Source organism: Rhincodon typus, chromosome 31, assembly GCF_021869965.1.
Source record: "Rhincodon typus isolate 14 chromosome 31, sRhiTyp1.1, whole genome shotgun sequence".
Classification (NCBI taxonomy): domain Eukaryota; kingdom Metazoa; phylum Chordata; class Chondrichthyes; order Orectolobiformes; family Rhincodontidae; genus Rhincodon; species Rhincodon typus.
Genome location: NC_063362.1, coordinates 14,303,365 through 14,315,546, shown reverse-complemented (window position 1 = coordinate 14,315,546; position 12,182 = coordinate 14,303,365). Strand labels below are relative to the sequence as shown.

General features: G+C 42.5%; 1 protein-coding gene across 1 annotated transcript in view; it reads right to left on the bottom strand.

The window, feature by feature from the left end:
* Positions 1–12,182, bottom strand: part of plch2a (phospholipase C, eta 2a) — a 129,910-nt gene that overhangs the window by 7,220 nt on the left and 110,508 nt on the right. The window contains exon 21 of the mRNA XM_048614877.1: positions 10,431–10,767. Coding sequence (XP_048470834.1) covers positions 10,431–10,767 — 337 coding nt within the window. The remainder of the gene's footprint in view (positions 1–10,430; positions 10,768–12,182) is intronic.

Genomic DNA, 12,182 nt, shown 5'->3' with positions numbered 1-12,182 from the left:
CAGTCTAACACAGCACAGCACAGTCTAACACAGCACAGCACAGCACATCACAGTCAAACACAGCACAGTAAAACACACCACAGCACAAGGTAACACACCACAGGATGTTTCAATACTGCATAGCATAGAACAGCCCAACACAAGAGAGCCCAACACAACAGGGCACTGACCAAAACAGCACAGCACAATCCACTATTGCATTGAACAGTCCAACAGAAGATAGCAAAACGCAATGCAAGGCAATGCAGTGCAGCTTAGTTTAGTCCAAAAAAGCACACAGTTCGATACAGCACATCAGAGTGCAATAGGCCAAATCTTCCTAGAACAGGGCATGTCATCTGGCTTGCCATGAGTCAAGATGTTTCCAGCATTCTTCAGCAGGTTAAGATTTTATATTGTAACTTGTTGGTAGTGTGGAGCTGGAAACAGTTTGAGATGTTAAATAATGGGGTTTAAGGATTGAGAATGAAACAGAGGAATGACAGAAAAGGAACGTGAATTAGAGTTAATCAGCAAATTAAAGAGACATAAGGAGAGGGAACTTAGGTTAAAAGAGAAAATAAAAGAATGTATGAACAAATATGAAGTTTCCAACTTTTCAAATCACTAACAACAAATGACTGGTTTAAGGAATGGGCCTCACCAGTTTAATTCTTTTCCCTACCTGGACCAGAGGGATTGATTTGTACTCATAAATAATTACCACATTGTTAAAAGAGTACCTACTGTAAGTTCTTAAAAATAACAGGGAAGCTAAGGGTGTTGGCTTGTGTGAAGCCAACAGCAGAATGGAGTAAACTGACCAGCATGTTCCAGGGATCCACAACTCATTGCATATACCTTCACTCCCCCTTCCCCCACCCCCCCCACCCCCCCCCCCCCCCCCATCATGTGCTGACTGATTTGTGCATTAATAACATGTGCTGTCAATACAACTTTACTTTTCTAGGAAGATTTAACTGACAGCATCATAGAACAAATTAGATGGTACTTGAATAGTGTCATAGAGTCATTTATGGTGCAGGAAGAGGTCATTCAGTCCATCAAGTCCATACTGTCCCTGCGAAGCAACACAGTCAGTCCCACATGCCAGCTCAATCCTGATAGCCAAATAACTTTATTTCCTTCCAATGTCCATCCAAATTCCTTTTGAAATGATTGATTTTCTCCACTTCCACCACCCTCATGGCCGGTGAGTTCTGGGTCATTATCATTTATTGAGTCAGAAGGTTCTTCCTCACAATCTCCTGCATCTCTTACCCCCAAATTGTAAATGTGTCCCCTGGTGCTTGTACCATCAGCTCACGGGGACAGTTTTGTTGTCTAAGCCTGACATGGTCTTGGTGCACCTCGTCCAAATGTTCCCTCAATCCCCTTTACTCAAGGAGAACAACTGCCATCTTTCCAATCTGAATTTGTAACTAAAATAACCCCGCCCCGCACCCATCCCTAGAATTATTTTGGTAAATCTCCTCTGCACAATCTCAAGAACCTTTGCATCTTTCCTAAAGGGTGCTGACCAGAACTGGATGCAATGCTCTAGCTGAAGCCTAACCATAACTATATAAAGATTCAGCATAACTTCCCTGCTTTTGTACTCACTGGCTCAATTATGAAACCCAAGATCACATATGCTTTGCTAAACACACTCATTGTGTTTATGTCCTGATGCACGCATCCCAAGGTCCCTCTGTCCCTGCACACTCTTTTGCACAATGCCATTCGATCTATATTGCTTCTCCCTCCCATTTCTGTCAAATTACGTCACTTCAGCCTTCTCAATATTAAAAATTCCACATGACACTAGTGCACGTAGATGTTGATATTGCTGTGCAGCAACCAATACCTGAATGATAAGGGCATCAATTATTCATTGCAGAAGTCATTAATGCTGTCTATAGCTGCCTCTTCAGTAGGTGAAGAACCAGAGAGAGATTCATTTGGTCAATACCCAAGAGGTGGTGACATTGAACATCACTGTCTTATTGGTGCCACTCAGAAGGCACTGAACTGGTGCCAGCCATGTTTCTACCTGTGGTCGAATCCAAATGTGTCACCTTGGGTTTGATTGGAAAGGTATTCTGGTGACTTTATGAAGTGCTTTGGCAGGAGGACATTGATGGCTGCCATCAGATCTTTAATATGGATTAGACTTGCTGCTTGTTCGATTTTGCAACAATTTTACACCCTCTTCCTGATTGGAATAACAGATTAAAATGGAAGACGGCATCTTTGGAATAGGACACCAAAGGACAAATTACCCAGCCAATGTTAACTGCCAATCTTCCCAATTTACTTCAAGTGGAGGGAAGGGAGTAAAGTTGAAATTGTTCCCTTGCTTGATGGGAGCTGACCCTTCCTGACATTTTCTTGGCGGCTGTACTCATAATGCCACCAGGGGGTGGGAGGGGGTTCATTGTTTGTTCCAAACAAGTAGATCAATCGAGATACTATCACCATGGGAACAGGTGAAGTTTCTCTCAACTTGCTTGCCATTATTGTGCAGCCTGCTTCCTTGCCCCTGGAGCAAATTATTTGGAGGAAAAGTGCAAATTCAACAGAGAACACGACATTCTACTACAACCCAAAAACATCATGTGCTTGTTTACCCAACAGTCTTGGAGTCTTTCCAACTTTTGTCCCAATAGCTACAGTGCCTGCATGGCAGAGTTAGTCTTTGCATTCAATTCCTACCCCGCCTTTGAATTTTACTTATTGCTTAACATTAGCTCTAATTTATATTGTATTGATTGGATGGCATTTGTCTCATGAACAATTTCTTCATAAAATGCCACACAAGTTAGCATTACTTCATACTTATTGCAGGAAGATTTAATGAATTCTGCAATGCAGGTATTGTAAGATGATTATTAGTCTGGAATGGTAGCTTGATCAGTTTCAGCCAAAGGGAAGTGTGCTCAGCAATGATTAGTGATGGATTCCCATCACTGTGTCTATCTGTAGCGACTCAACGTTAGTGCACAAAACAAAACTGCTGTAGTTTAGACCATGAAAAATCCAGCAAACATCATTCCCTGACCAATAAGACCACTCAAGAAGTTATCAGGGAAATTCAGATCTCCACCTAGATAGTCACATCTTGGCCTAAAAAGGCCTTGTTTGAAAAAGGAGTGAATCAGTTCTCTTTTACATACATGGCCTCTTGAGACCAATATAGTATCTGATCAGGGCCAAAGTTTTACCATCCTGTACTTTGTTAAGGTGGACTACAACTTAATAGTGAACATGCATGCATGTCATGCATATATACATGTACACTAAAACTTATAATGTGTTGATGAAAAGCTTCTTTTATGCAATGCAAATCTTTAAGTTTTCACCCCTCATTATCTAAGAGGAACACCTTGTGTGATACAAGATTTGCATAATTCATCAGTCCAGCTTGGGAATTGGTGAATAATTGTTCAGGATTTACATAACAATTTCACTTTAGTAGAATAACCTCAACACAGGAACTTTCAAACAGGCCTCTGCTGTGTACATGAAATGATAAAAGTATTGGCATTTGTTTGGTGCCCACAGAATCTCCTTAACCTTTTGATCTATGGAGTAATAGCCTCTATTGCAGTTAGTAAGATATAAATGTACACACATACTTGGAACATGCAGTCCTAAAAGATTTCATTGAAAATGTTACTTGTAACATGGTGCAATGTTCAAAAAACAAGTCACTTAAACCAGAAAATTTTCATGTATAAAGTTTAAAAAAGCCTAAATTGAGTTTTATAAAAGATGTCCCAAATATACAACACAGGAGGAAGGCCTCTTGTGGTGCAGTAGTACAGTCCCTACCTCTGAACTAGAAGCTCTGGTATAAGTCCCATGCTGCTCCGGATGTGGGTGATAATATCTCTGAAGTAATTGATTTAAAAATAATGACAGGACAGGAGGAGGCCATTTGGGCCATCCAATCTGTGACAGTTGGAATATGGATGTTCGGGAAAAATGCTAACGAGTGACGGAAATTTTGGGCCACTTAGAGACAATGGTATGAATACTGCAGTATAGAATGGGCACTGTTGACATGTTTTTGAAAATAAAAAATGCCTTGAAGTATAGATGAATTTTGGTTATCAAGCTGAGGATTGTCAGTGAAAGGCAATGGACAGGTGTTCTGTTCTGTACCTATTGTTAATATTAAGGACACTCATGTTCAGTGTAGAGACTTTATTGAAAAACAAATCTTGCTGGCAAATTGACTGGCATGTCTCTCCACAGTAGAATGGTGATTCCAGTAAGTCCTTGCTTCAAGCCGTCCTACTTAATATAATTTCACTTTGACATCATTTTATCTTTAAGGCCTGTTTCCCTGAAAATGTTGGCACTTCTGCTTTAATGCATACTGTGCCCCTCCTCTCCCAACCCGCCGCATGCACCACCACCAGCTGTGCCTACCAGAGTTACCTACCACTTACCCTTTCTTTGCTTCCCTCAGGCATTGCCTCCCCCTGCCCTTCCCTCTGCCTGGCCTTTCTTCACCTGCTCCCTGACTGGATGCCCAGGCTTTCCCACATCTAACTTTACCCTACGCCACTGAAACCATTTCCTTCTTTTTGCTGTGGCTGAACTCGTACTAAAGGTGTCTGTCCAATGGCAGAAATGCAGTTCCCTGCAGTGACTAATTCCTGCCACCAGATGGAACCTGGTCAACCTAAAAATATAGGTGAATTTTTTTTAAATTTCTTAAAATATTGTATTACATAAGGGGTATTCCTTTTATAACTATTGATGTATTTTTATTTGCAAGCCATTTCGGTTAGGAATGTACAGTGCTGCACGTCTGGTACATTTGTTCAACTTGCACATTCTTCCAGGCAAAAAAGTGCCTGAAGAAACCTAATTCTGACTTTTACATTGATTCCTGTATGAACCTACGATTCACTTAAAGTTGTTGTTCTGATCCTGAACATCACAACTTTAAGTGAGGATTCCACTAGCTATAAAGCATTTTGGGGCATCCTGAGTTTGTGAAAGTTGCTGTATTAATATGAGTATTCCTCTTCTTCTCTTTTCACAAGGGAATCTGGTTTGAAATGCTGTTGTGGCATAAGACCATTTGCCTGTTACCAATGAGAATCGGTTCAGACTTCCATCCATTTACCCATTGAGTGAGGTATAATGAATGAACACAAAATGGGTGAGAGCAAAACAATAGCTCCTTCCACTTCCTCATGCATTTCTCTTTCCTGTTGACTTAAATTGAAAAAAGAACTGGATGCTACAGCAGAAGAGCTGTTGATTCCCAGTTGACTACAACTGGCTAAGGTGGGATTTCAAACACTAAACAAGCATTAAACAAGTTACTGGAAGACAGAACTTTGATACTGGGTTGAGAGAGTTGTCCTATGAGGAGCAAATGTGTAGAACGGCCCTGTATTTTCTGGGCTCTCGAAGGCTGAGAAGTGATCACATTGAAACACAGAAGTCTTTTAGGGTTCAGCAGGGTAGAGCTGAGATGTTTTCTCGTTTGGCTTCAGAGTATAGAATTAGGATGGGGGTTTTGAACATTCTGAGCTGAGACAAGAGAAATTTCTTCACTCAGGGTTGTGACTCTATTGAATAGCCTTTCCCAGAAAGCGTATCATGGAATCCCTACAGTGTGGAAGCAGGCCATTTGGCCCATCGGGTTCACCCTGCCCCATCAAAGCACATTCCACTTTATCCCTGTAACCCTGCATTTCCCATGGCTAATCCACCTAGCCTGAACATCCCTGGACACTATGGACAGTTTAGCATAGCCAACCCACCTAGCCTTCCCATGTTTTTGACTGTGGGAGAAACCGGAGCACCTGGAGGAAACCCACGCAGACACAGGGAGAATGTGCAAACTCCACACAGACAGTTGCCCGACAGTGGAATCAAAGGATGAGCATGTTAGATAGATTGGCCATGTTAAATTGCCCGTAATGTCCAGGAATGTATAGGTTAGATGGATTAGCCATTGAAATTATAGGGGAGTGTGTTCGTGACTGGGTGGGGTGCCTTTCAGAAGGTCAGTGTGGACTTGATGGGTCGAATGGCCCGTTTCCACACTGTAGCGATTCTATGGTTTGAACTTGCGCGGGGAAACACCGATGGATTTCTAACCCATTGCCTTAACCATTCAGCTACAATGCTGTTAATGCTTATTGAATGAATATATCCAGAGCTAGGATGGATAGATTTTTAAGCACTAAGGGAATAAAGGAATTGCACAGCACTATGGAGTTAATGTAAAATATCAGTCACGATCAAACAGAATGATGGTGCACATTCATAGGGCCAGATGGCCTACTCCTGTTCCTATTTCCTGTGTTTATATTCTTTTATATTGTGCTACTCATGACCTCAGGAAATCCCAAAACGCTTTCCAGCCAATGGAATATTTCTTTGAAGTGTAGTCACTATTTTAGTGTAGAAAATCCAGCAGCTAATTTGCACACAGCAAGATCCCATAAACTATGAGGCGATAATGACCAGAAAATTTGATTTAGTGATACTGATTGAGGGATAATGTATCATCTATGAAGTGAGGGAGAACTGTCCTGATCATCTTCAGCTTAATGGAATGTTTTGCTTTCATTTGATCCAGCCAAAAGATGACATCTCTGACAAAGCAGCACTCCCTCAGTACAGTGTTAGCCTGGATAACGTGCTCAAGTCTTTGGAGTGGGATTTGATTTCACTGCTGATTCAGGTATACAGATCCACTGGGTCCCTTAACATTTCCCTTATAGTGTATATATTTTTAAATTCTAGTATATTTAACAATTAAATGCTCAAGCTTCAAAAATGAAGCCATCCTAATTAATCCTTGGGTGCAGAAGGTGTCTCTCTCACCTACTGGCTTGCTCTTTAAAGGGCTTTTATAAATCTGCAAATGGTATTGACAAATGTGCTAGAGGCAGCTCCTACCTCCTGCTACCAAACCCCGCACCCCCTCGACTCCATCACCCTGGTCCAGGATTGGGACATCTTTGTCCAAATCAGGTTAGAAGCCAAGTACTTATCATTCATTTCAGTAACAGATTCAATGAAGCAAGAAGAAAAATCTTAGGGGAGCAGATCTTTACCTTTGTGTTGCTCTCCAAGTCAGTTGTCCACTGCAAGTGGTAGCAAGGGTGGAACATTACAAACTGTTAAACTCATCAGCAAGCAAAATTTGAGCAAGGAAGCACATAAAGGAATTCAGATAAGCCACACTCTAATCTACAGAGGCACCAAATTAAAGGTCAGATTCTCACAGCTTTTCCTTCACTGCAAAACGGGAATGTAAGGGCAATTTTAATCCAACCTGTCAACTGATGGGATTGGGTTAGAATTACCCTTACAGGAAACTTTTAAGATGAAAAGCCTGACTTTAATCTAGTCTACTAAGATAGACCTTAGGTTTAGGGTAAAAGTTTGGCACAACATCGTGGGCCAAAGGGCCTGTACTGTGCTGTACAGTTCTATGTTCTATGTTCTGCTCAGCCTGAATGTGGAGGGGTCAGGGCAGTTGATATAATCTCAATGAGCGAGGGAGTTTGATACCTAAGTGTTTAAAGCCTGCACCATCTCAGTCCCACCAGAGAAATGTGATGGTAGGCAGGAGCATGGGCTTAGGCTCTGGTAAGTTTTATTTTTGACTTTTAAAGCATTCCTGTTAGGCTGTGGGGAACAGGTGGGATGTTATTAAATTGGAAATGGTGCAGAAAAACTTTGCAAGGATATTACTGGGACTGGAGGCTTATAGTTATAAGGATAGGCAGGATAGGCTTGTACTTTTTTCCCTGAATCGTAGGAGGTTGAGGGGTGGCCTGGGGGCATGGATAGGGTGACTATCAAAGGTCTTTTCCCCAGGTAGGGGAGTTCAAAACTAGAGGATATAGGTTTAAGGTGAGAGGGGAAAGATTTAAAAGGGACCTGAGGGGTAACTTTTTCACACAGAGGGTGATGCATATATGGAATGAGCTGCCACAGGAAGTGGTAGTGGCGGGTACAATTAGAACATTTAAAAGACACTTGGACAGGTACGTGAATAGAAAAGGTTTAGACGGATGTCAGCCGAACGCATGCAAACGGAACTAGTTTAGTTTGGAAAATGATTGGCATGGACAAGTTAGACTGAAGGGTCTGTTTTCATGCTGTATGACTGAATGAACTGTGTGCATTTGATCTCCATATTTAAAGAAGGATATATTTCTTTGGAGGCGGTTCTGCAAAGCCTCACTAAATTAGTTGCCAGGACAAGAGGGTTGTGTGTGGTGAAAGGTTTAGAAAATTGGACCAATAAGATCTTGGATTGAAAAGAATAAGAGGTGAACTAATGAAACAAAAGGTAATGAAGAGGCTTGACAGGGTGGACACTGAGGCATCATTTCCCTGGCTGGGGAGTTTAGAACATGTGAGGTACTAAGACGGGAGAAGGGGTAGACCATTTAAGATTGAGATCAGGAGAAAGAGTTGTGAATCTTTGGAATGCCCCACTCCAGAAGTTCACAAATATTCCAGTCATTGAGCATGTTCAGCACTGAGAGAGAGATATCTGTTCTCTCATGGAATCAAGTGATTTGGTGGGAAGGTGGATTGGAGGCAGATAATCAACGACAAGCAAATTGAATGATGGGGCAGGCTCAAGGTGCCACTGGGTGGGAATCCAAATGGTAACAATGAAACACAGCCTGGGAAATGAAATCCCACAAAATCCCTTTGATCTCTGCTGACTTTAGCCTCCCGGCAACCTCGGGTTAAAATTAGGGTTCAACACATCACCAAGTCATATGTTTCCACAATTCAGCCAAAGGTGGTGACAGTGATGTAGAAAGAACGAAGCTAAATTTTTAAAAATGTAGAAACTTATTTATTAAACTCCATTTCCATACATTTATTGAAATTGCTATTGGTCCTGGTCTGGTTTAGCTTTCCTTCCGTTTACCCTCTATTTTGAATCAATGGTCTGATCACATTTACACGTCTTTTTTCTTTTAGCCCAATCTTGAATGTTTCTGATTCAACCACAAATCCTGGAGATGAATTCCATGGCCTCACAACTTTACCTGGGTGACGCTGTTTGTCTCTCCCTCTGTTCTAGATCCCTCACTTTTCCTCTTACATCAATGGACCCTTTCACTTGACCGGAAATAATCCACATAGACCTGGCCTGCACCACCTTTTGACAGTAGTTGATGGGATGAAAGTTGGGTTAGGTTTAGTGAATTATGAGGCCAGGGTCACATCACATTACAAGCATGTTTGCATTACCCTCAACCAGGTTCACCCAGGCTAATTTATAAGTCCTGAGTGCTGGCTGAGATTGGTTATGTCAGCAGAGGTCCAACCTTGCTGGTCTGTACAGTACTCTGCTTATCTCCATCTATATTTGGTTAAATTAGCACGAACTGCAATGCTTTTCCACTTTGGAAATACTAGGATATCAACACACCTTAGAGAAATTCGGATGGGATGTAAACTGGGGATGTGACCACCTGATTGGAAGGAGACCATTTAGATCTCCAGCCACCAAAACCTCATGCCATCTAAATCCATACACCCATCAAGAAGCTTCATTATTTAGCTGGTTTGTATCTTTGAAATCATCCTTTAAGGGAAAAGAAAGATAATTCTGGGCAGGCAGGCAGTACATGAGAAACTACAACAACCTAACTTAACGTTTCACTTCCACATTGTGTAAGCTTTCTCAAGAGGTAACTGAATACAAAATTTAAAGTTGGTGTAGCATTCTAGCTGGGTGAGTGGATTCAGGGTTTGGCTGGATGTGGGTGACACTGGCGAGAGGAACTGGTTCATCTACAAAGCAAAAGATGGGTCAACAAAATGGTCCGTTCAGGTCTTACCAGTGGAAAAGATTGGAGACTTGCTTCGGATTTCCTCCATCTTTTGTACAAACAATGAGTTCATTTCACGTTGAAGAGTGCCCGGACACTTCTGAGGGTTCTGTGCCAAGTGGTACGAGTGCTCCAGACCGCCCAGACCCTCGAGGCTTTGAGACTCAGGTGAGTCGCAGCCCTTGCCAGTGACCTCCAATTGGTTGACCTCTCCTCTGCTGCAGCCGACACCGTGGACACCCTGGCATCGCCACCTCTGCTTGGGTTGGCATTGGACAGCGGGAATCAACCGCTCGTGCTCGGAGGAACCGTGCTGACGTGCCTGCTTGGCCGCTGCCAGGCTATCTGGCTGGTGGACACGCTCCTTCCACTTGCGTTCTAGATCTGGGCTCTCTCTAGAACCAATGACGCATTTCATGCAATTGGTGGCCATGCCAATCCTACCGCAGCCATTTATGGCACACCTGGTAAATACGCCTTGCCTTTGCTCCTCAGGGTCCAGTATGCGCACTCGATGCGCCCGCCTTAAAGGCTCACTAAATACCACACCCGTAGTCGCACGTGGCTTCTGACCTTCCCCCGACCCCTGGCTCATCCCCTTACCTTTAAAGGCCTCTGTCTGCACTTCCCCATCGGTGCCAGCCTTGTCAGCACCTTCCAGAGCAGTCTCAGCACATCCAGCATCCTGCTCAAACCGAGGCTGGGATGTATCATCAGACTCACTTGCTCCCTCTGAACTGTAGTCTTTGGTATCTAGAACGATTTGAGGAAAGCCCTTTTTGCTCTTCGGTTGCCCTTTGGTTGGGGCACTGGCAGTTCTGCGGAGGATCTGGCTGCTAAAAGAGGGTTTGTGAGTGAGCAGTACAGCAACATGACTGTCGAGTGAAGCCTGCTTTGGATTTCTGTGGAAAAGGCCCTTTAATCCCATGACTTGCTTGATCTGTGGAAAAGATAAATACAAACAAACAAAAGAACCATTTTCAGAATCAATCTTAATTTCAGCCTGACTCCAGATATAATATCAGACCATTTTAAATTTAGGACTAATGAATCATATGGCTCTGGAAGAGCTCATTTGATCCATTATGCCTGTTTTTGGAAAGAATTATCAAAGGTGTCCCATTTCCCCGACTTTTTCCCCACCGTGCTGCAAGTATATTCCCCCTTTAGATATTTATTCCATTCCTCTTCAAAAACAATTCTCCAATCTGTTTCCCCTGGCCTTGCATTCTAGATCATAACTCACTGCAAATAACAATTTATCATCACGACACCTCTAGCTGCTTGCATGTTCCCTAAATCTGTGCCCTAAAGTTTCTCTTTCTCTACTCTATCAATACCCTGTATTATTTTGAATACGACTATTAAACCTTCCCTGATCTTCCTTGGTGCAGATTGCTTCGAATATTCTTTCAATAATTCACATTGGGCTCAGTACAATAGTTCCACTGAATTGCACTCTCAGGAGAACATTGCAAAAAATACCAATCGTCAGGTGTCAATGTGTCTCAGTACATGGTAATGAGTTACTTTCACTTATTCGCACTATCACTAATCCAGTGTCAGTGGGGCACCTCTTGGGAATTATTTCTGTATCATCCCTGTGACTAATGTAGCATCAATGTTAATGTAATTCACTCAATGCATTGGTGTTATAGAAAAGGAACTACTCTACCTCCTGTCTGTTGTTCAGTAAATATATTAATCTGTGGGGCCTCTAACTAGTTAAAGACACGGGATGACCAAATGCTGCTTTCTCACCCCCAGCCCCAGGTTTCTGTCTTTCTGTCCTTTACAGAAGAAGGCCATTTGGGCCATCATGGTTATGAAAGGACTGGAATGCAGTTTCACATGTGCTAACAATCTTAGTCAACTGGCTGTTTGTTTCGTGCAAGCTGAAACAGGTGGCAGAGCATTGACAGATGAACCCAAACCTGTGCTCCCTTGATGTCCAAATGTTTTCACTGTCACTGCGTAAAAGAATTCTGGCTGATTTTACCAGCTCCCAAACTAATTCAGCTGAGGGAGGCTAACTGAGGCTCAGTCCCATGCTGCTTAATGCAATGACTGTATTAATTAAACTCAGCCAAGGTCTTTATATTTATCACACACAAATGATGATGGTGACTTTTTGAACCAAAGCCCAGGCTGGAAATGGTTACAATGAAGACACCAGGCACAAACAGCACAATAAGTACATCAGTGAAAAAATGAATAACAATTTTCTGTTGAATATTTAACAGCCTCTGTGCACACATCCTGCCTGGTTCAGCAGACAGAATGAGGGTAATTTAGACTGTGCGATGGCATGGAGCAGGTGACACAGTGAGTCAGCAGCTTGTTTTACATGTATGA